A 23,635-nucleotide genomic window follows, 5' to 3' on the forward strand; every position below is an offset into this window, starting at 1 on the left:
CGCAATAAAGGCTGCTCCTGCTCTCGTCATTTCTGAAGTGAGAGGGGACGGGGTTAACGCTCCCCATGTGGGTTTTTGTGGGGTCTCCCCATGACAAAGCGCAGGAGGAGTGGCTGGAGCCCGGTCATGGTGATCTGGGCACTGCTCGGAAATCAGGCGCCGGGAGAGCACAGAGGTTTGTCATCTGTCGTCTGTCAGCCGTCACTGCAACACGCCGGGCCCCGGCTCCCGGGGGGCGAGAGAGAGAACCGTGGGACGAGAGATGGAACGTCAGCGGGGCGCAGGCCGTGCAGTGGGGCCGGGGCACAGCAACAGTAGGAATGGGAGCAGACCCAGGTGGTCCAGTCTCATCCCGTCGTCATTGGAAGCAGCCCCGGGTGGTCCCGTCCCGCAGCGGGTGCTGTTTCCTGCCCCTTTGGGAACAGCACGTCCTGCCCCGGCACTGCTGCCAGGTCACGGGCAGGTCAGGAAGCGCAGGCAGGGTTTTCCTTGGTTGGATGACATCACGCGCCGAGAACTCCCAGCCTGCAGAGCTTTCCACGCTGGTGTTCCCAGAGCAGTGCGGTGTGCCGGGAAAAGGGCGGTTGCAGTGCAGGGAGTGACGCGGTGCCGGTGCGGGGGAGCTCTGCTCGTGCCATTCCCGGTGCCGACAGGGATGTCCCGTTCCCGGCAGCCCGGCGGCAGCCTGAGCAGGACGTGGTGCCGCCGCGGCCCCGCCGTGCCCCGAGCCCCGACCCGCTCGGCCCCGTCCTCGCAGCCGCGCTGCCGGGGGAGCCTCCTCGGCGGCTCGGTCAGGGCAGCACTGAGCCGGCTGCCCCGGCTCTGGCCGGGCAGGGTTTCCCCAGCCCGGGTGAATTCCCCGCAGTGAGAACGTGCCAGCGGTAAAGCCCTGGAGCCCGCGCGCAGAGGCGGGCTCGGGGGACTGCGGGCTCGGGACCCCGGGTGACAAATCCTGCCGCGGTGACCTTTCGCTGAGCAAGTTCCCCTGCGAAAAGCACCTCGCCGCGGCTGTGCCGCGCCTTTCCCCAAACGGCATTTGTCCTGCCGCCGCCCACTCTTCCCAGCCTCCCTCTCCGCGTGTCCTCGGGAAGGCGCCGCGGGACGCGGGGTGGCTATGGCCCTCTGTGCGCAGGTAGGGGAGCAACCTCCGCTGCCCAAAAGTGGCTTAAAGCAGTTCCTCAGGGTGCCAAGGCTCACCCCGGGCCGCTCCCGAGGGACCAGGGGCTTCTCACCCGGCGAGTGCAGCGGGAGGGTGTCTGTCCCTCGGTAGGACCCCGCGGGGGGATCAGGGTGCCCCCGGGCTGAGCACCACAGTCTCTCCGGGTCCCCTTCCAGCAGGTGCAGGGGGTGGAGAGGGGTCCCAGGGGGTGGATAAGGGGACCCGAGGGGTGTATGGGGGGTCCCGGGGAGTGTGTAGGGGGTCCAGGGGAGTGTATGGGGAGTCCAGGAGAGTGTATGGGGGGTGGATGAGAGGACCCTGGGGATGGATAAGGGGACCCAGGGAGGCGTATGGGGTGTCCCAGGGGCTGTAGGGGGGCCCAGGGGGGTGGAGGAGGAGTCCCAGGTGGTGTATGGGGGGTGCCGGGGGGTGTATGAGGGGACCCTGGGGGTGGATGGGGGTTCCCGAGAGGCTGGGTTCATTGCCAGTGGGGTGGCCTGAGGCAGGGATATGGCAATATGGCAGTGGACGGTGGGGGATCATCAGGACGTGGTGCTGAAATGAGAAGTGGCAGAGGGTGTGTGCGTGGGGGCTGTGTGAGGAGGCTACAGGGATACTGAGGGGCTGACAGTGGGTGACAGTGGGTATGGCAGGAGGCATAACTGGGGGTGTCGGGGTGTTGGGAGGGTGACAGGGATTGGTGTGGGGGTGTTGGAGGTGCAGGGATGGGTGATGCTGTGGGGGTGTCTGTGTGGGGGTCTTGGGTTGTCGGTGTGTCGGGGTTGGTATGTCGGTGTCGGGGAGTCGGTGTGTCGGGGGGGGGGGGGGGGGGTCGGTGTGTCGGGGTCAGTGTTGGGGTGTCCGTGTGTCGGGGTCGGTGGGTCGGTGTGTCGGAGTCGGCGTGGGGGTGTCCGTGTGTCGGGGTCGGTGTGGCGGGGTGGTGTACCGGTGTGGGTGTGTCGGTGTCATTGTGTCGGTGTGGGGGTCCCGGTGGGTCCCGTTCAGTGTCGAGGGCGGGGCCGTTGCCCGTTGTGGGCGGGGAGGTGTGGCCATGTGGGGCGTGGTCATGCCCGGGGGCGGGGCCCGGCGCACACACGTGTCCGGGGGCGGGGCCCGGCGGCGTTTCCGGTGCGGAGCGAGGGGCGGTGAGTGCGGGCGGGGGCACCGGGGGGAGCGGGGGGACGGGGCCGGAACCTGAACGGGCCTCCCTCCGCCTGCAGCCCCCGCCGGCACAGAACCCTCCTGGGTCTGGCACAGACCTCCCCGGGTCGCGGGGTGTCCGCTCGTGGGGGCTCCCCGCGGAGCCAGGCTGGGAGAGCTGGGGGTGTTCACCTGGAGAAGAGAAGGCTCCAGGGAGATCTCAGAGCCCCTTCCAGGGCCTAAAGGGGCTCCATTAGAGCTGGAGAGGGACTTGGGACAAGAGATGGAGGGACAGGACAAGGTGAAATGGCTTCCCACTGCCAGAGGGCAGGGTTAGATGGGATACTGGGGAGGAATTCTTGGCTGTGAGGGTGGGGAGACCCTGGCACAGGTTGCCCAGAGAAGCTGTGGCTGCCCCTGAATCCCTGAAAGTGTCCAAGGCCAGGTTGGACGGGGCTTGGAGCAACCTGGGATAGTGAAAGGTGTCCCTGCCCATGGCAAGGGGATGAAATGAGATGAGCTTTCAGGTCCTTTCCAACCCAAACCAGTCTGAGATTCCATGTATATACTCCCTTGGGCGTTCTGGGTGGTTGTGGGATGTACTCTCATTGAATGAATGTGTGAGATGCACCTTTAGATCATCATAAGCGGTCAGAACAAAAGCATTTTATTCTTTTCCTCCTTTCCAATTTGCTTGTGCCTCTCATGTGCTCATTTTCCATCCTTCTGGAGAGCCATGTGTGCCTGCTTGGGCATCACCAGTGAATCTGGGCTGCACTGTGTGTCCCTGGGACCAACTGCCTCGAAGCAGAATTTTGGTGCTTTCTGACAGGCATGAGAACAAACATTGGTAGGCTGTGGTCACCTCACTCAGTGTCAACAGGTTCTTGGTGGACTGGGGCCATTGATTGTATTCCTCATTAGGTTTAGGACAGTTTTTTACCTTGTTTGGGGCCAGAAGCTGTGATTTCTCTGAACAGGCTGCATTTCAGTCAGCTTGGACAGGGGGTTTTATGAGGTCTGTCCACCCTGTCTCTTTGTTCTGGATTTAGTTCTAAAATTCAAGTTTTCTCCCATGTTTTTAACCAGGTGAAAGTAGGCTTGTGATGTGGTTTGCATCAGTGCGTTTGCCTGTGTTGGTGGGGTTTGGGGGCCAGCGTAACATGCTGTGAGTAACGTGTTCATATGAAAAATCACGGCCATGCTGTTATATAATCAAATAGGGGAAATTCTTTTATTTTCAGTTTCTGGAGATACAGCCAGAACTTTTCGTTCACATGGCAGCAGCAAACTCTTCTCCACCTGGTTCTTTGGATGTAAGCCAGCCTGGGTTTGCAAAGGAGATCCTGGGAACTAAACTGGAGGTCAAATACCTCTGCTCTGATTGCAAGAACATCCTGAGGCGGCCGTTCCAGGCACAGTGTGGCCATCGCTACTGCTCCTACTGCCTGAAGAAAATCATCAGGTAACTGTTGTGCCTTCGGGATGGACACAAAATGCTTGAAAAGGTATTTTCAAGATAAAAAGGAGAGAAAAGTCTCATTTTCAGAGCCCTCTCAGCGAGGGAGCTGTGTTTAATCATTGAGGCTCAGCATCACCTCTTCTCTAAGGGAATGTCTAATCTCTGACTTGCCTTCATTGTTGCTTCAGAGTTCCCTTTTCCATAATTTCCTGGATTGTTTTTGCTGTTCAGGAGGCAATCCAGGCATATCACCCATCTCCCTCAGTCTTCATCACAGCTGTTGAATGCTCCTAAAAGTCATCATTTGGTTGTTGTGTCAAAGTGGAAGAGATTTAAGCACAAGCTGGTTTCCAGAAAAGTTTCCTTGTGTTCTATCTCACTCCTGCCATTAAGTGAGAGAAGCTTAATAGTATGGTTAATCATGAGAAGAAAAAAGAATTAGAAATAGGCATCAAAAATACACACGAGGAAAGGCTCAATGTCGTGTTTTAAAAATAAAAAAAAGCTCTTTGATTTTGTAAAGTTACCAGAAGTCACTTTATTGCTAAATCATAAATCAATTCCTTTTTGTTGTGTTTGATGATTATTTTTCTGTCTGATAGTGCTGGACCTCAAAAGTGTGCCAGCTGTATCCAGGAAGGAATATACGAAGAAGGAATTTCTATTTTGGAAACAAGCTCGGTAAGAAAAAATGCACTTAAGAAAAAATTAACAGATCACTGGTGTCAGTAATTGCAGTTTTTGTTTAAAACATGGGCTCTGAGAACGCCTTATTCCTAGGAACCCTTTTCTTCAGTAGTGAGAGTGGTGACTGCTGTGTTGGCCTCCCCAGTGCTGAAATCTGGGTCACGTGTGTGTGGTGGTGCCCTACTTAATGCTGTCACAGCAATTTGGTTGCCATTAGCACACCTTCAAGGCTGCGATGGGGCAACTGGCCTGGGAGGAGTCTTCAGAAAGAATTAGGAGTCCTGATCAAAACTGCAACCCCTCAGTAGTATTTGTGGTTTGCTTGTTTTTTGCCCTCCAGGCTTTCCCCGACAACGCGGCGCGGCGGGAGGTGGAGAGTCTGCCGGCCATGTGCATCAACAGCGGCTGCACCTGGAGGGGCACCATCAAAGAGTACGAGGTACAGGCCACACCAGGGCTTGCCACGTCTGCACCCTTCTTTCCTCCATGTTCGGGGAAGGCTCGGGAGTTGCCTGTGCCCACTGAGGGTGGGGTGGGAGCTGTCAAATCCCTGGGCTTCACTGTAAACTGGCGAGATTCCCAGAGTGAGGGTTTGTACGCCCTGCTGAGGGCACAGGCTGGACTGAGACCGTTTCAGGTTTGCTTGCGAGCATGTCGCTTCCATGGTGGGAGCCACCTGCTATGTCTCCAGCTCCTTTCTGCTATAAAAGACTATCAAGAAACGGTGCTGTGCCATGAAGTTGTTGTGAATTTCTCTGCATTATATGAACCTAAAACCTCCTTCAGATCCATCAGCTCAGGGAAAGTGGCCTGGCCATGACCCTATTTCAGCTGTCCCCATAGCTACCAGGGCAGTGGGACTGAGCATTGGCTGGTCACCCATCACCCCAGGCTGTTCTGGGCCACAAGCCTGTTTTTTCCACCTCTGCTCTTCTCAAGGAGCCCACTAGCTTTTTAATCCAGGTTTTAGTTGTGGCCGTGGGCGCCCGGTCCATAGCATGTGAATCTATATTCACCTGTGAAGCTTTGGTGCTCCTGAAGGATAGTTTTATCATCCCTCTTGGAATGGCAGAACCACCATGTGGAGGGGTTGAGATAAGAGGGATTTTATTTCCCTCTAACACTTGCCCCAGGTAAAGATTATAGCCTTGTGGTTCACAGAGCTCTGGTAGTGACTGAGATGTGTGTCAGAAACAGGTTTAACCTTGGTTTGTCGAGGCTAACATTGGGATTCTCTCTATGATGCCATTGCAAGGTGGAAGGAAGAAGCAACAGCTGTGCATCAGGCCTGAGCTTTCAGCCCAGGCTGCTGAACCTTTTAGCAGAGAGGTGCTTCTGGAGCTCTGCTTCCTTGTCCTGCTCTCTGAGCCTTCTGCTGTTTGCTCAAAGTTCAGTCCAGAGGATGAGGGTGTCAGTGCTAAATGGTTCTGCTGCTGTGAACCCCCATTCATAGATCTGTGAGAGACTCATGGTGTGGATGTGGGACAAGAAATGTCAGGTGAAAAGCTTAACACTGCTGCAGCATGGAGAGTTTGGGGGTTGCATTTCAGGGAACAGGGTGTACCCTGATTCCAAGTTTCAGGCTGTGCTGGTGGTGCCTGCGGATTGTTTGCTTCATGCTTCAATTTCTGCTGGTGTCCATAAGCCTGATGCCCTCTGCAATGATTATAGTGAGCTTATCTCCATTAGACTAAACCGGATGACGTCTGTCAGCAGTTTCCAGTGCTGAATGTGCTGTGGCTGATGAGCTCTGCTGAACTTCTTCTGGGTTTAAGAAAAATCTTAACACATTCCTGCAGAGCTTAGCAAAAATCATCAGCTACCAAAGGTCCTCCCTGTGTGGCCTAAAAATATTTGAGTGCTTGAGTCTGGCCAGGGCTCTCCCTGGGATTTCAGAGGAGCAGGGAGCTGTCCTGGGATCAGGCTGACTTCTTGCAGGGCTGCAGGTGTGTGTGATGCCCCAGAACCTTACACACAGCTGCTGAAGAGCTCCTGAATGGATGAGGGTGTGCCTCTTTTTTACTTCACACCTGATCTTCCCAAGCCCCAGTTTGGTGTTTGCTCAGACAAAGGGTGTTTGAAAGAGGTGGGCCCCATAGCTTGGGGGTCTGTGGCACACCTCTCCCCTACCAGGGGTTTGTGAGTCTCCACTGTCCTGATTTTTGTGAGTCTTAGGGCAGTCCTGTGTGTGTGAGGGTTGTGGGGGTTTGGAGCAGTGCTAGCTGGTTCCTCTCACAGTTGATTTGCCTTTCCTGCCTGTCTGGTGGCATTCAGCCTAAGGAAGGAGGTTATTTTGTGCTGTCTTGGGAGAAGCTGGTTCTTTCCTGGGAACTGGTGGGAGGAGGCAAGGTCTGGCCTGTGTTATCTCCTCCCAGCTGCCTGCTAAAGAGCTGTGGCATTTAGTCAGTGCTGGCTGTCTCCATGCTGTCAGAGCCATGTGGCTGGGAAAGGAGGCACTGAACGGCTGCGTTGGCCCAGAGCCTCTCAATACTGTGGACTAGTTAAACTCAGCCTTCAGGGCCACAGCCTAGAGCTGCCTGGTGCAGGAGCGTTGTATCCGTAGGTGCTGTGGGTAACGTCCTGCAGCGGCTCAGCGCTCCCACTCTGGAAAGTCCCTCAGAGCTATTTCCGACAGGACATGGAAAGTCCCTCAGAGTGAATTCATTGTTTGCTAATTTAAAAATCATGTGTTGTACTGAGAGAGGCTGTTCCCCCCTTGCAAATCAAGAGATACTGTCACTTCTGGTTTGTTAATCTTATCAGGGCACGCACAAGGATAAAAATGTTCTGCAGCTGGAAAGCTCAAGCTTCAAAAAAATGAATAGAGCTGATGTCAGTTTTGCTTTCTGTTCAGGCAGACTAGAGTTCACCTCTCGAAGGGACATACAAAACTGAACGAGTGCAGTCTGCTTGGTCATGACTTGCACTTCTGTTTCTGTGGATTGCATGAAAACTTAAGTTTAGGTTTAAAAGTGCATTTTTCAGCCTTTGTAAATATTTAGTGGCATTTGGATAAAGCAGTTTGTGGTGGGGCTGAAGGATTTTTTCTCTCTCATTAGTGACCTTGTTTCCTGTATGGGTTTCCTGATGAATCTGCCTGCATGTACATACAGAACAGAAGGCTGTGGGCATGAGCCTTTAGATTCAGGTGGAAAGTCCGAGAAGAGATGCAAAAACTAAAACCAACCTGTTAGAACAAAAGCAAAGAGCCCAAAATGTGCCCAGTGGTATCCAGGCAGAGGGAGTTTGTGGTACCTTGGCTCTGATGCATTTCTCCTCTTGCCTTACAGTACCTCCAGCTGCCCACGCCCCTCTCTTGTTTTATCAACATATCCTCAGTTCTCATATTTTTGCTTTTCATCCCACCAGCTCCTGTTTTTCACCCTCCCTCCAGGGCTGAAATGGGAGGAGGGGACTGTGGAGGGGGGTCAGCCTCGGCATTCCCCTTGGTTGCCCCAGGCAGGGGATTTAACTGTGCCCCCTTCAGCTGGGAAGAAACAGAATTATCTGAGACATAAGGAACTTGAATTGACCAAGTTTAGGAAGAAGAACTAATTTTTAAGCTTAATCCTGACAGCAGTATTTAAATTAAGTTTTGTGGGGCAGTTCTAGGAAAACAGATTGGCTCAGCTCCTGAGGCAGAGTGACTATCAGCTGTGGGGATAACTTGGCCTAATCCATGCTGGAGGGGATGTGGTTTCCTTGAGTTTGTTGTTGACACCTTGGTTTTAGAGAGTTCGCTGTAAGTGAAGCTTGGAAGGCTGTGGAAAGTGCAAGACTCAGAACTCAAGTGATGTTATTCCAAAGCCTGTGGTGTCGGAAAGGATATTCCTTCCGGGCTTCCTGGGACCAGGAGAACAGGATAACTGGGCATTTCTTTCCTGCCCGGTGTTCTTACTGAGAGATGCTGGAGAACCCCTACTGTACCTCATGTAGGGAAAACTGTCCCCCTTCAAGAATGTTTCTGGGGGCCCTTAGCCAGGGCCTTCTACTGCCCCATCACCTTGTCACAGCTGGGAAGGCCCCCCCTTCCCAGCTGTACCCCAGGAATGGGGTGATTTTCAGCTGAAACGGAAACTTCATCTTCAAGCTTTCGCACATTGCTCAGAGCAGAGGTGCTGGTCTTTGGAGCTCCTTCACCTGGCTCCTGCTACTCCAAAGATGTACCTCTGAGTGTTGTATCAGTGTTGTCTGTGTGGCGTACAACACTCAAGATGCTGTGGCAGGCATGGTGATGCCGTATCAGGGTGACCAGCCTTCTCTTTAAAACTCAGTACAGCATTTATTGTCTCTTTCTGAAGGTTTTGGCTCCAAGTTCTGGCCTGGTGGTGAAGTGCAGTTTGCAGCCAGCTCCAACCTGAGCAGCAGGACCAGACCACTTTCTGGTGGAAGAATCCCTGACTTGCATGTGCAGGTGACCAAAAGGACCTGCTGCTTTGGTAAAAGGGATCTGACACATCTTTATTTTCCGGAGCTGGAGCCGCAGACACATCCCAGCTTCCCTTACAGTCCCCACAGTAGTTTGTGTAGCTGGCTGCCCAGGCCCCAGGCGGTTTCCCTTCCAAGCCCATGGTGGGAGATAAAGCCACGGGGAGTGCCAGAGAGCATGCGTGGGAGGGGGTTGGAAAGCCCCGGCTGTGGAGGGTCTGCTCTTTGTTTCTAAAACCAGCTCAGTCTTCTTGTGGTGGCCCAAAAATTAACAGTTTTGGCATCTGCCCATTGGAGAATGAAAAGCTGTCAGTCACAAATTTGAAGTGGAGGTGAGTGCTGTGTGTCCCTTCTATACCTGAGGAAACCCCTTGCCATGCGTGCAACCGGGGAGGTTGTAGGGCCAGGCAGATGTTCTTTGGGCTCCAGGTGTCTGGCAGGAGCCAAAGCCATAATCACACACACACCTCCTTGGGCACTTCCAACCTCTTGGACAGCAGAGAGAAATTGAGTTTGAAATTAAGCTGCTCACCACAGGCTCAGCCTCTCCAGCATGTAAAAGACACCTCTCCCCGCTGAAATATTTGTCTCATCTCCCCTTTTCTGAGTGCCAGTGGTGTCCTCAGCCTCACGCTATAAGAACCCTTCATCTCCACACTGCCTGCAGGGCAGAGGAGCCACCCTTGCCCCTGCCCACCATCTGCAGCTCCCAGAGCTTGGCCAGTGCCAGCACCACCCTTCCTGGTGTGGAGGTCAGGTAGACCCATGAGAACTTCATCCTGAGGCTGTCCCTTGTGATCTGAGTGATTAAGATGAAGTTTTGAGTGCTGGTGAAAGTGCTGCTAGAAAGGAGGGAGATTCTTTCCAGGAGTATTGTCCTGGCAGCTGGTCAGTATGGGCAGTGCTTTCACAGAATCACAGGGGGGGTAGGGTTGGAAGGGACCACAGCGGCTCATCTGGCCCAACCTCCCTGCTCAGGCAGGGTCATCTCAGAGCACGTGGCACAGGACTGTGTCCAGATGGTTCCAGAATATCTCCAGTGAGGGAGACTCCACACCATCTCTGGGCAGCCTGTCCCAGTGCTCAGTCACTGCACAGTGCAGTTCTTCCTTGGAGTGTGGCCGCCAGCCCTGCAGCACCTCCGCAAGCACACAGCAGAAATACCATCAGAGGGGAATTCAGATCCTAGCTACAAACCTGCTGGTGCCTGGCATCCTTAGTGTGGCTGTGTGACTGATGTCACCTCCCTGGTGACAGAGTGTTCTCCAGTAGTGACCTCTTTGGGTGTGAACAGCATATCTTGGGCATTTTGACACGACCAGGACTGTGACTGTTAATTGTAGCCTGGAAGACCTGCGGAGTTGTCTCTAATCAGATGTTCCCAGTTGCTTTGACCCTTCCTTACGTGTCAACCAGCTGTTTAAGGAGACTCAGTGTAGTCCAGCGCCATGATTTTTAATTTCCTTGGCAAGCAGATTTAGTCCTTTTGGTTTTGCAGTGCAGCTGGCCATGTCCAAGGTGGGGAACAGTGGATCTGGACCAGGGCAGGGTCAGACTCAGGCTGATCTAAAATGCCCTGGGGGTCCAGCCCTGGCTCTGTTTTGGAGTAGAGTTTCCCTAGGAAAATCGTTCCTCTGTGATGATTTGGATTTGGAAAAAGCACACTGGATTGTGCCACCGCCTCGTGCTTGTCTAGTTCAAAGCAACCAGGGAAAGGCAGAGTCTGTTTTAGGAAATGATGGAAAACCTGATGCTGCTTCAAATGCATCTCATACCCTTTTCTGCCTTCAGAACCTGCTCTTGCCTTCACACCTGTCTTCAGTGCCTGAATGCTGCTTCAGTGTCCCTCTGCCAACAAGCCCCAAAGCAAAGCCTCTCTCACATCAGCCCTAAAAGCTGATGAGTCAATGCCAAAAGCAAGAGTTCCTGACCACTTCTGTCATCAGCTCGGATGGGCACTGGGCAGCAGTGAGGGAGTGCTGTGTTGCCGTGCCCTTGCTGCCCTACACCCACCCAGCTGGAGCCAACAGCAGCTACTGATAGGAACTTCGTCCTTGGTTTTGACAGTTTCTTTGAGGTTTGATTATTTGTGGTGCCAAGTGAACTTGTTTGGATCTGTCACCAGCATGTCCCAGCAAAGGGAGAAGTTTGCATCTGGCACCAATTTGTGTGAGTCTCAGAAAGCTCCCATTCCCACTTGGCACTGGGAATTATAGGCTGGGTTCGTGCTTTCCAGCCTTGTATTGCTGGTTCCATGCAGTAGCACAAGGACTGAGCCTGTGGTCACCATGGGCCTGGTAGCCCAGCCCACCTGCATGGGGAAAGGTTGGAGCAGACCTGGCATAGAATCAGCTTAGGACTCTCCTGGTATTGGGAGCTCCAGTATGGAAGGGTTTGGTGACTTCAGAGGAGCAGGACATCCCAAAGTATCTGTCTTGTGTGGCACATTCCCATCTTGGAGACTCTGGAGCCCCTGGGGAACTGGGAGAGGTGCACGAAACAACTCATGCTTCTTGGCACAATGGATTCGGGTTCCCTCAAAACCCTCTCTTTTACACTGGAGACCCATTTTCCTCTACGTTTTCCTCTACAGTTCCATGGGCCCATCCTTTTCCTTGTAGCCAGGCTAAGATGGTGAAGGAGCCAAGTGCTGGACATGGCAATGCTGGGGCTGGAGATTGCCCAAGCCCTGACAGCCACCAGTGTGCCCTGTGCCATGGCACCTGGCTTTCCTCTGCCATCCTGGTAGTTTTCCTTCATTTTTGTTGCTCCCGTCCAGCTGCTAAGCCCTTGAGCTGTGTCTGCTTATGGTTGCTGTTGTTGTGCTCAGAGCAGACTAACGGACTGACTTTCCAAGACCAGGAGACTTTGCAGGAAGGCTGCAGGGTGCCTTTCACTGTGAGTCTGTCCTTCTGTCCCTCTGCCAGCCTTGCCCTTTGCTGTGACCTTCTCACAGGCTCTGGCAGAGGTATCTTGCAGCAGCTGCTTCAACAGTGGTGTTTCCCAGCCACCTACCTTGTCGCTTTGCTGGAGGGGGAACCCTGTGTCACACTGGTGGATTCCCAATGTGGTTACAAGAGCTCCTTAAAACTGGACCTGTGTGGATGTGGCAGGTTACGAGCAGAGCAGCTGGGCAACAGGGGCACCTCCTGCTCTTCCACCAGGGCATGGGGATAATGATTTCCAGCAGAAGCCTCTTCCATAGTTGAAGTCAAGTTTAGCGACACCCTAAGAGGTGAAGTGGCCATGAGATTAAACTGCAGCTTTCGCTTTTGTCTGAGGCAAAGAGAGGGGAGCAGCTCATCCTGGCATTGCAATAGAACCATAGAATATCCCGAGCTGGAAGTGACCCACAGGACCGTCCGGTCCAGGTCTTGACTCTGCCCAGGACACCCCAACAATCCCACCCTGTCCCTGAGAGCACTGTCCAAACACTCCTTGAGCTCTGTCAGCCTTGGGGCCGTGACCACTGCCCTGGGGAGCCTGTTCAGTGCCCAACCACCCCATGGGGGAAGAACCTTTTCCGAGTATTTAACCTAAACCTCCCTTGGCGCAGCTCCAGGCATTATCTGGGGTTCTGTCACTGATCCCAGAGAGCAGAGATTGGTGCTGCCCCTCCAGAGAATTGCCTGTCTGCTGGCGGTGGGTGATGGACAGGCTGCTGTGGGATTGTCTCGCTGTTTATTATTAGGGAGTGAAATTGATGTGCGGATCAATCAGCAGTTTTGGTTTTAATTGGGTGGGAAGAGCCAGATGTTGCTGACAGGCTTTTAACCTGGGTTGATTTTCTTGCTCCTGCTGTTGGATGCTGCAGGCTGGCGTGTGCCTCAGTGGGTGAGAATCAACACTGAGGTCACCAGAGATTAACCCTGAAGGCCTGAGCCAGACTGTTGTCTTCCAGCCCCCCTTTAATTCTTCCATGGCTGTCCCCTCCCTCTGACCCCTGTCTAACTTGATTTCTACTCTAGTTCCTTCTGGGAGAGGGCCAGCTCTTGCCTAGCCCTACTTGCAACCATGGCTTTCCAGAGCTCCGGAAAACATTCCCAGTGAATACCTGGATGACAGTGGTGCTCGTCCTTGTAGCAGGGGCTCACAGATGTGGGTTTAGGAAAGGTGTAAACAGAGGGATTGTCCCATTCCTGTGGGAGTGGAGTGTGGCAGATGAGGCTCAAGTGCCAACCTCTGCTCTTGTTGGCTCTGGGGTGGGGCAGATTTCTTACAGCAGTGATACCATCCATCTCTGTTCTGACACCCACGTGGGGTGGGAGGAACAAGGGATTCCAGAAGAGCCTGAAACTGTTTATACAGAAATGTTTGTCTGGAGGTTTGGATCTGCGCTGGCTGAAGCTACTGGGTGTCTTAAATCATTTACATACAGAGCAGTTGCACTGTGAGCTTGGCAGGGCTGGTTTCCTTCCTGTGCTGCAGGCAGGGCTGCCTGCTCTTGGGTGTGGTGCTGCCGGGAGTTGGAATGGAGGATAAATGCTGGGAGGTGGGGAGTGTGGAGAGGGTGGTGGTTTCACACTCAGCACGTTAGCATGGGAGACCATACGTTTAAAATAATCTCTTTTAAAATAGTTGTCTCTACAGTGAAGTTTCCTTCCTTCAGCCAGACTGTCTGTCCTTCTGCCAGTGCTTTGTGGGTCATGGGGGAGATGCTATCGGGTGTTTCTAGCACAGGAGAGCACTAGGTGGGTACAAGAAAGGGCTCAGCCCCTCTGAGTGAGTGGGCTGAGGGCAGGCACTTGGCCTCCTCCTGCGCAGGCAGAGGTGTCTGTGCTGGGAGAGTGTCCGTGCAGGCAGAGTTGTCCGTGCAGGAAGAGTGTCCGTGTGGGCAGCAGTGCCCCCCGCGAACCCTGCCGGCTGGCTGGTCACCAGGGACATGCAGTGAAGCTCTGAGCCTGGTTACTCACTTAAAGCATAAAAAGGAGAGAGTAACCAAGAAGCCGATGCTGAGCCGCTGATGGTTTCACTTTCCGCTTTCTGATGTGTAACAGAGTGAAGTTTTCCCCCGTATGTGTTTCCCCCCCTCGCCCTGCCCCAAGACAGGACCTTCTGTCAATAGAGACTAAATGTGAACAAGTTTTCAAACATCTCGTTTCAGACAGCTGCATTAGAAATGCTTCTTGTTGGTATATTTTCTGTCTCTACCATGGCAGGAGACTTCAGTGCCCTTATCTTTTAATCTGAATTTGGATCTGCATATTCATGGTGTTTCCAATGCCTAATTTCAACTGGTCAGTGTGTAAAGAGAAGGGTTAGGCAGTGTGGAAACAACACAGAAGCTGGGGCATATTCCAGCATTCCCAATTTAGCTGGCATTGCTGCCCAAGAGTCTGCTGAGGACAGAGGATCATGTTGCCCTGATCAGTTGCTCAGTCCCTCTGGCCATCACACAACCCATGAGCTCTGGCTGCAGGGGCAGGTGCTTGTGTGCAGGGACTGCTAAATGAAACAGTTTAAAAATATTTTCCTTCTGCTAGAAAAATGGTATTCTGATTCAAATGGGAAGATACAATCAGACAACTCAGCCTGGCGTGGGATGAGCCAGTGCTGGGCCCATGCCTCAACTGACTGATAACCATTACAGTGGAAAAATTATCCAAATTGTCCTGCTGAGGTAGTGGCTGACTTCACTCAACCTGCCCCTATGTGTCTTCTGGCAGAGCCGTAAATGGAACTTCCTGTTGATTATCTTGGCCATCAAAGCAGTAATTTGATTTTTTTTAAAAAAAATCATTATAGCAGCTTTTAAATGGAGTTTGAGTTTACATAGAAACCCAAAATTGGGGTAGCCTGGAAGTCACAGGATGAGTTAGCAGTGTAGAGTGATCAGCATGACCAAGGTCTTGTGTTTAGGTTGGTAAATACAACACTCAACTGTAATAAGCTATAAACCAACCCTCAGTGGGGCTTTTATGTAGAGGACAAATATCTCATGTTCATTTTTTCACAGGCTCATGATGAAGTCTGCCCTGAATTCCCGCTGACTTGTGAAGGCTGTGGGAAGAAGATTCCCAGGGAGAAGGTATCCATCCAACCCTGTGCCATGGAGGTGTTTGTCCCTATGGGCTGAGCTTGGCATTCTGGGAACAAGGAGGAAAACTGAATCCATTAGGAAGTGGAGTGGAGAGAATGATGGAGTGGCAGCTGTTAGTGTGGATGTGACCTTTCCGTAAGGCTGAAAGTACTGGGTGGGTGTGAGGGAACGTGACTCACCAGCGCTTGCAGGTCTGCGCTGGTGCTGCTGATGACACCTCATGTCTGGGAGCAAAGCCTTTGTGGGAAAAGCACGCTCATGAGTTTGTGTCCTGCAGTTATGGCAAGGGAACCCATCTCCAGCTATATTAATTGATTTCTAATTAACCATCTAATGGAATCCATGTATGTAGGATCTCTATGCTGCTGGTTCCTGGGACAAGGCTCAAAAGTCTGAAAAAATCAAAGTTTTGGAAAAACATATTCAGAAAGCACATTCATCTGAAACCATCCTGCCTGCTACGGGCAGATGTTTTTTAGTAGCAGGGCGAGGAAACAGAGGCAGCAAAAAGAGGACCAAAAGACTTCTTCTAAATGGGCAGTGTAGGGCACGGCTGGGGGCTGGCGAGGCAGCCCAGCTTGTCTGGGGGCTGGAGTTTTGGGTACAGCCCTGCTTGTCTGCAGGCTGGAGCTGAAGCCCTGCAAAAAGCTGGCTCGTGGGATCCCCATGGGTGATCTACTCTGTGTTTAAATATTAACTCCTTCATTTATCTCTCCAAACTCTTGTTGATTATCTGCAGCCGTGTTAACTCTGAGTAACCTGACACATTACACGAGCTAGATGGATCTAGAAGCCTTTAAAAATGTAGTTTAAAACCAGTTTTAATTGACATCTGTTGTAGCAGATGTAGGAGTTAAGTGGGGAATATGATGGTTGTTCAGAACAGAATTCTGGTATCTGTTGAGAGGTGTGTCAAACTCAAGCTGATGCTGTGCCAGTGCTTGGTGGATTAATCATATGCTGTGTGGGAACCCAAACAAGTCATCTCAGCGCTGGGGTGTTAGTGGCACCTCTCTGCAGAAATATAATGCTGGGATGGAGGTAAAAATACCAACTTGTGGCACGTCCTGACCAGTGTTATGTGAAATGCCTAAAATGAAATGTGTCCCTGTTTTGTGGGGTTGTTCCCTCTGCCTCCCTTTCCTCAGCCCTTAGGGAAGGTTATTGCTCAACATGTGCAGCTTGTACCTGTGCTACTTGCTTTTTCTCTCTTGTATGTGCTGGTGAACAGTGAGACTTCCCAGCCATCAAGAGAAGGAGAAATTAAGCTTTCTTCAGAGGTCAGGGCTGTATGTATATACAGTGAAAGTCATGCCTGATGGCAGGCAGTGCCCAGGTTTAGCCAAGCATGGTGACAGCTAATGATTAGCCTTGGGTGTTCTTCAGCTCAGCTCAGTTTCCCAGATGTCAGTGAGATGGAAAGGGAGCACTGGGGACACATCAGATCTAACAGTGTCTGTCTTCCTTCCTTCTTTCCTTTCTAGTTTCGGGACCATGTGAAGACCTGTGGCAGATCCAAAGTGCCTTGCCGGTTCGAGGCTGTGGGCTGTGCTGAGGTGGTAAGGGCTCCTCTCTTGGTTTACCTTGAGGCTTTTCAGTCCCAGTATTAGATTTCACCTGCAAGCTGCTGTTGCCCAAACTGGCCCAGGTGTCTGTAATTGAACAAAGAGAGGTTTTAAACCCTTTGCACATGGAGCTTCACATCATCTGCTGTGCAGAGTCTGAGAATCGTGAACTTCCTATGGAATGAAATCTCCTCCTACTTGAGTGCTTTGGGACTCTGGTGGTCATGCTGCTTTCAGGGGGACAGGCTTCAACTGACAGAGGACAGGGTTAGTTGAGACCTTAGGAAGAAATTCTTCCCTGTGAGGGTGGCGAGGGCCTGGCACGGGTTGCCCAGAGAAACAACGGGAAGAAGACGGGACTTGGAGTAATCTGGTCTAGTGGAAGGTGTCCCTGCCCATGGCACAGGTGGGTCAGGATGAGCTTTTAAAGTCTCTTCCAACCCAAACAAGTTTGTGATTCTGTAAGCAAAGAACTGGGGCCAGGCCATATTTCTCCATGTCACTTAGTTTTCTGAGCTCCCACTGGTGATGTTCATATAAATCTCTCCTCTAGGGGGTTATGTGAGGCTTGTTTTTTGGTGCTGTTAAGCTCATCTGAGAGAGCCTTTCTGAGGGGGTGGAGGAAGGCAGAGCCAGACCAATGTGCACAGCTGGGGAAGTATCCAGCATCCCTCATTGTATGTGATTTGAAATGCTTCTAAAACAAAACAAAAACCCACACCACCCCCACCAAAACACATTTTTTATCTCTTTCTTTGTTTTTTCCCCTTTATAATTTAAAACTGGTGTCATGACCTCGAGAGGAGGAATTTGTTCTGTGAATGATGACAGTGTAAATTGTGCAGGCCGAATAGGGGATGTGTTTCTCTTCGTGTAGGTGGAAAATGAAAAGCTCCTGGAACATGAAAGCAAGTGTTTGGTGGAGCATCTCTACATGCTGCTGAACTCTGTGCTCAGCCTCAGGGCTGGTGCTGGGGACCTGAAACCCCTTCCTGCACTTTCCTCATCGCAAAACAACTCCCTGCTGCTGGCAGCAAACTCACTGTGCTCAGAGTCAGAGCTCTCCCGGACCCTGCAGCTCTTAGGAAGGTGTGAGGCCCTCGAGAGGAAAACAGTGACCTTTGAGAACATTGTCTGTGTGCTGAACCGGGAGGTGGAGAGAGTGTCCCTGACAGCCGAAGCCTACAGCCGCCAGCACCGGCTGGACCAGGAGAAAATCGAAACGCTGAGCAACAAGGTGTGTAACTGCTGACCTGGGGCCTCCCAGCAGAAGCTGTTTCCTATTTCCTTTCCCTGTTGTGAACTAGCAGAGCTTCACCATCTGGCCCTGAAACTCCACAAATCTGAAGGCAGAACTAAAATACCCTTTGTGCCTGTGCCCAACCTTCAGCAGCTCCCTGGAAAAGCTGGGGACTAAACTGACTTGCATAAAGCATCAGATCTATGTTAATTATCAAGTTGGGCAGACACCAAGGGGTTCCTCCTCGGCAAAGTTTTCCAACAAGAGCCAGAGCACCCAGGATTTCACTGCATCTCCCTGAATCCATGGGGCCGTTTGCCTTCCAGATGTTTCCAAAGGAGTGCTGCCTTTGCCAAAGGAGTGCCTTCATTGCTGCTGCCTGCAGCATTGTGCCACGCACAGTCTGAAGGTGTGAAGGAACTGCCCACACCAGTCTCCTATGGAGTGCTCCCGGTGTTCCTGGCACCCAGAGCTGTGCTGTTTGCAGTGAACCTGTGCTCTCTGGGCAAGGGAGCTGCCCAACTGGCGTGACCCTGTGTGAGCTGGCAGGGACGAACCTTCCGGAGGGTGAAGGTTCTTTGCTTTCTCAATTTAGTTTTGTCACCGTGCTGAGTTATTGGGGGTTTTTTCTCCTCATCCTCACTTCTTGTGCTGCTCACCCAACGGAGTGGCTCCTTGGGAGGATTTTTCCACTGTCTGTGGGAAAGCTTCCAGCTCAAGTACTGAGCTGTAGCCGTGAATCTTCTCCAGAATGTCGGGGTACAGAAGGAAGCCTCAGTGAATTGGCTTATGTTGCTTGATTTCTCCCTCCTATGATCCCTGTCTTTTCTGGAGAAGGTCTCCCACTAAGGAGCAGTCCTAGAGGGGATGTAGAAGTGTGCTGGTGTGTGCAGGTGGTGCCAGTGCTGCCGGTGTTGCCGGCTCTTGCCAGGCTCACAGCCTGCGTGTTTCTGACCAGGCTGCACCGTGTGTCCCACTGAGCAGGTCCGGCAGCTGGAGAGGAGCATTGGGCTCAAAGACCTGGCCATGGCAGAGATGGAGGAGAAGATCCGCAACATGGAAGCTTCCACCTATGATGGGGTCTTCATCTGGAAGATAACAGAGTTTGCCAGGAAGCGTCAGGAGGCGATAACAGGCCGCTCCCCTGCCATCTTCTCTCCAGGTGTGCAAAATCCCCAAAACTTTTTGTGTCTCGGCTGGGTGTGGGGCTTGTGGTGGGTCCTTCACTGCCAAGGCCAGGTTGGATGGGGCCCTGAACACCTGGTCTAATGGAATGTGTCCCTGCCCATGGCAGGGGGTTGAACTATCTGATCCTTGCATAACCCTTTTGTTAGAATTAAAATACTCAGAGACTGTAAAACCAACAATAAAATGGTTAAGGAAGGGAGGAAATATATATTAGAGCCCCAGAAATATATTTTTAATGTCTAGAGCATAACTATGCAAGAGACAATGTCAAAATAAAGCCCAAACCTTACCTAGGGAAGTACTCAAGTATCTGTCAGAGGAAGGGGCTCTCCTCACAGAGCTTCCCCAGCCCAGCACTGGGACAGTGAGCAAGCAGCACATTGGGATCTGGTTGTTTTCTTGGGAAGGCATTTCCCAGATGTGAGCAGTAAGCTGAAACCAGCTCCTCACACAATTCCCTGGCAGAGCTCCAGCTTTGGGGTGCTCGTGCAGGCAGCAGGGGGAATACCCAGGGCTGGCAGTGCCTGCTTGCATCTGGCCAGGCCAGGGGCTGCACTGCCAGATCACCTCTGTGGTGCAGGTATTTTAAGACCCAAACGTGGCTCCTCCCAGATTCCAAACTTCAGAGCCCTCAAATTTCAGAGAGATCTTCTGGTGCCAGACTATGCTGGGTTGGACCCTCACTCTTCCTCTTCTGCACCTCTCTGACAGCTTTCTACACCAGCAAGTATGGCTACAAGATGTGTCTCCGTGTGTACTTGAACGGGGATGGCACCGGGCGTGGGACCCACCTGTCCTTGTTTTTTGTGGTGATGAAGGGACCCAATGACGCGCTACTGCGGTGGCCCTTCAACCAGAAGGTGGGTCTGGGACAGAGCCTGCTGTGCCGAGCCATGGGCCTCTCTGGTTTGGCATCCGCTCAAGCTTCTCATCACTCTCACTCTGGCCCACTTGGCAAGGAGGAGAAAGGACTCTGTCTTGGCTGCCCTGGGGATTCCCCAGGTGTGCTGAGAGCACCAGGTGTGCTGTGGGGCAAGGGGGTGACATGGGTTGTTCAGGACCCCACAGAGCATCTGCAGGGGTTGAAGGCAAGGGAAGTTTGTGGTGGCCTCAGAGCTTGGTGTTGGGAGCTCAGATCCCAGCTCCTGGGCCCTGGAGGTTTGGGGAACACGTGGAGGCTGAGCAGACATGCATAGATGCAGAGAGGGAACACTGCCTTTCGCAGGGGAAAGCAGCTCAGGGAAATACCTGAGTGCAGTGTTGGTGTTGTGAGCAAGGTGTAGGATTCAGTCAGTCCGACAGCCCTGTGCTGCCACAGGGAAGTTTGCAGTGATAGGCAGGATGTGGGATGGTTTCTGCAGGATGTCACTGAGGTGACATTCTCTGCTGGCCCCACTCGGAGGCATTTCTCTGCAGTTGCACGGGGTGGCTGTGGCTGCTGGTACCTGCATCTGTTACAGCGGGTCACTGGGCTGGGCTTCCATGTGCCTGTTACTCAGCCACTCCCTTGTGTTTTCACCTTCCCCCGCAGGTCACCCTGATGCTCCTGGACCAGAACAACCGGGAGCACATCATTGATGCCTTCCGCCCCGACGTGACGTCCTCCTCCTTCCAGCGCCCTGTCACGGAGATGAACATCGCCAGTGGCTGCCCCCTCTTCTGCCCCGTCTCCGTCATGGAAGCCAAGAACTCCTACGTGCGTGATGACGCCATCTTTATTAAAGCCATCGTGGATCTCACAGGCCTCTAACCCTCCTCACCTTGGAGCAGTGAGCGTGGAGCCAGCCCTGCCCGGGGCATCCCCCGCTTGTGCTGCACTTCAGGCAGGTCTCAGAGCAAGGAGGGGGCACGGAGTGGAAGGGAAAAGCCCTTCCCAAAAAGGGACCTTCACTCTGAATGGAAACAAGGTGTCTGATCGGAACCCTCTTCCTGAGGAGAGGTTTGGGTGGACATTGGCAGGCTGTGGGATATGGAAGATTTCCTGCAGGGACTTGGGCTCCTGCTCTCTGGGCTCCCAGTGGAAACCAATGCAGCTCTTGCTCTACCAGTTTAGTGCGCATCCACGGTGCTCTGTAGTAAAACAACAGTTTGCCCTGCCCAAGCTGCACCTCCTGTGGATTTTGACTTGGCCATCTAGGACTTCCTTCCAAGATCTCCATGTTCCTGTAAGTTGTGTGCTGCTGGGTGCTCCACGCTATGGGGGACAGGGAGGGTGTGTGGCAGTCGCGGTGCAAGAGAGACACGGACTGGTTTGATGCTGGGTTGATGCAGTTGGTGTCTTCAGGGGGTGCGGAGCTGCGGGGCAGGGGAACCCTGAATCCAGCCCTTGCTGGGAGTGGGATGGTTGGTGAGTGCTGGGAGTGTGGAATGGGGCAGGAGGTGTTGCTGCCCAGAAGGGAGCCTGGAATAACACCAGGGATGCCCATAGGGAAAGATAAGTGAATCTACCCTGGAGACCGTTCATCCTGTGCCAGCAGAGGAGCCTGACACAGGGCTCAGTGTGTACCCTGAGAGCCCCAGATCCTGCCACCCTCTGGGCAGCACTGGGCAGGGTGGGGACCAGGCTGGGAGTTGTCTTTGCTCATAGGCAGATGCTCTGTGCTGGCTTCCCTCCCATCGTGAGGCAGCTGCACCAGCCTTCCCAGGGCTCTTGCCACTGCCAAACTCCACGTCTGTCTGTGCCTGTGCTGCTGCGTCTGTCTGTCTGGGCACTGTCACCTCTGGCTGTGGCAATGATGGATGGGGCACGTCTCCTGTCTGCCCATGCAGTGGGCAGTGCTAGCCAGTCCCTGCCCTCCCCTGGGGCCTGCAGCCAGCAGCAGCAGCTGTCCCTGCCCATCGCTGGGCTTGGGAGTCGTGGGCCAGCTGGTTCCTGGTCACAGCACTCTAGAGCTCTTCCTCTGCTCAGCCCCCTTTGAGCCTGCAGCCACCTGGGTAGGACCTGGGGGCTGGAGAAGTCCCTCAGTGAAGTGTGCTGTCCCCTTTCTGTCCCTGGGCTCCTTCCCTCTGGGCAGCACATGTTCAACACCCATGAGAAAATATCTCTCTCAGTGTTTGTGGGGAAGAGCCAGCTGCCACATCCCTGTGTGGTGCCAGCTGGTCCTTCTGAAACTGTTGTGGGTTCCTGAGCCAGGGTGGACTTGAGGCTTTGTTGCCTTCTCTGCCTGTGCTTCTGGCACCTCTGTCAGTACCCCAGGAGATGTTTTGTTGGTGGCAGGAACCGGCTGTGAACACCCCTGGAGTCAGTGATCAGGGGCCCTGGCTGGCTCCTGTGGGCAGCAAGGCTGGAGCGTGGCCATCCTCCTCCATGGCTGCCTGGATTGCCCTGAAAGGGAGTGGCAGCTATGCTGGGCCTTCGGGCTGCGAGGCTGCAGGGGAGGAATTCCCAAAGGCCCCCTGCCGCCAGCAGCTCCTGCCAGGTGCCCAGCCCTGGCCTCATGGCTGCAGAGTCCACCCTGCTTGTGGTGTGTTCCCACCTTGGCTCTGGCACAGCCACCCTGGCAGGGCCCAGGACACCATTAGGTGAGGGGCTGTGACCTGACGGGGATCCCTGTAGGGTCTGGCTGTGCCCCCACACTGGCACTGTCCTGACCTGCCCCTGGGGCTGTTTGAGTGTCCCTGCTGCTGCCCAGGGAGCTTGGTGGTGCCCAGTGTCCTCCAGGCTGATCTGAACCTCCCACAGCCATGGCTGCTGTGCTGGCCAGAGGCTCTCCCTACCTTTGAGCCCTCTTTGGAGTCTTTGTGTAGAACTTGTCACACCTGTGTGTGCAGGGGGCAGGAGAAGGGGGACAGGAGCCTGTGCGGGACAGAAATGGCAGGGGGAGGAGGCAGGACCCTTCCTTTGTGCAAGTCCCACGGGACATATCAAGCCCTGTGCTGCTGCTTTCACCCTGTGCCTTAGGAGGAAAATCCAGCCTAGCAGAAGTCCTGCTCCCACCCACTGCAGCTCTCTAGGGAGGCTGAGAAAAGCCTGGGAAGGGAGAGGAAGGTCAGCTCTTCTCACTGAGTGGTTGTGAATAAAGTGTGTTGGGGGGGGGGTGTGCTTGTTCTGAGTTGATGTGAATGTCTTTGCTCTTGAGGTGCTGCCTGCAGCAGGGCTGGGGGCTCCAGCCAGGTAGTGCCAGGAGTGGCTGTGGAGACACTGGCTCAGCTGGGGGAGTCTGGGTGGCTTTCAAGGTGGGAGATGGTCCCCTCCTGTCCCAGCACATGCCTGGAAGGTGGGTGGGAGAGTCCGTGTTGTGAGCAAAGCTCAGGCTGAGCCATTCCAGCCATGGTGGGGCCAGGGGGTTGCTACTGGTGGAGGGGACATGGCCTGCCAGCCCCTTCCTGGAGCTTTTCCTGGCTGTGCAAGGATGAGAAGGATGAGGCTGCAGCTCTCGTGCTGTAGATGCTGTCTGGGCCTTTTTTGGGTTTTACCAGCTCTTGAGCTGGCAGTGGGAATTGTGTCCATGTGCTGCAGGCAGGGGTCCAGCCCCTTCCTGGGCTCAGCTCTGCCAGCCTGGCCATCACGTGGACACTGGGCACAAGCCACCGCTGGATTTTTGAGGGGTTTTTTCCCTTTTTTTTCTCTTTTGACCACACCATCTCAGCCTGGCACTGTGAACTAAGTTGTTTGTTTTTTTTTCCTTGAGAATGTAGTATTTTACTAATAAAACCTGTTTGAACAGCATTTTGTGTATGAACTGCGGGACGCTGGGGCAAGATTGACTCACGGTGGGGGGACTTC

The 23,635-nt window shown here is 53.5% G+C and overlaps 1 protein-coding gene across 4 annotated transcripts; it reads left to right on the forward strand.

Annotated features, from left to right (window-relative positions):
- The first annotated feature begins 874 nt into the window (after nt 1–874).
- On the forward strand, nt 875–23,578 carry TRAF2 (TNF receptor associated factor 2). 4 transcript variants are annotated; one of them, XM_027667000.1, is made up of 10 exons: nt 875–1,132; nt 3,544–3,764; nt 4,364–4,442; nt 4,789–4,887; nt 14,833–14,904; nt 16,401–16,475; nt 17,359–17,718; nt 18,706–18,883; nt 19,621–19,769; nt 20,441–23,578. In XM_027667000.1, the coding sequence occupies exons 1-10, from the start codon at nt 1,115–1,117 to the stop codon at nt 20,657–20,659; spliced, it is 1,470 nt and encodes a 489-aa protein (XP_027522801.1). In that variant the 5' UTR covers nt 875–1,114; the 3' UTR covers nt 20,660–23,578. The 4 variants fall into 4 exon arrangements, with proteins under 4 accessions (XP_027522801.1, XP_027522803.1, XP_027522804.1 ...); XM_027667002.1 differs by lacking the exon at nt 875–1,132 and adding an exon at nt 1,177–1,338; XM_027667003.1 differs by lacking the exon at nt 875–1,132 and adding an exon at nt 2,219–2,304.
- The last annotated feature ends 57 nt before the right edge of the window (nt 23,579–23,635 follow it).

This window comes from Corapipo altera, unplaced genomic scaffold (assembly GCF_003945725.1).
Source record: "Corapipo altera isolate COAL_440 unplaced genomic scaffold, ASM394572v1 93, whole genome shotgun sequence".
NCBI classification, from domain to species: domain Eukaryota; kingdom Metazoa; phylum Chordata; class Aves; order Passeriformes; family Pipridae; genus Corapipo; species Corapipo altera.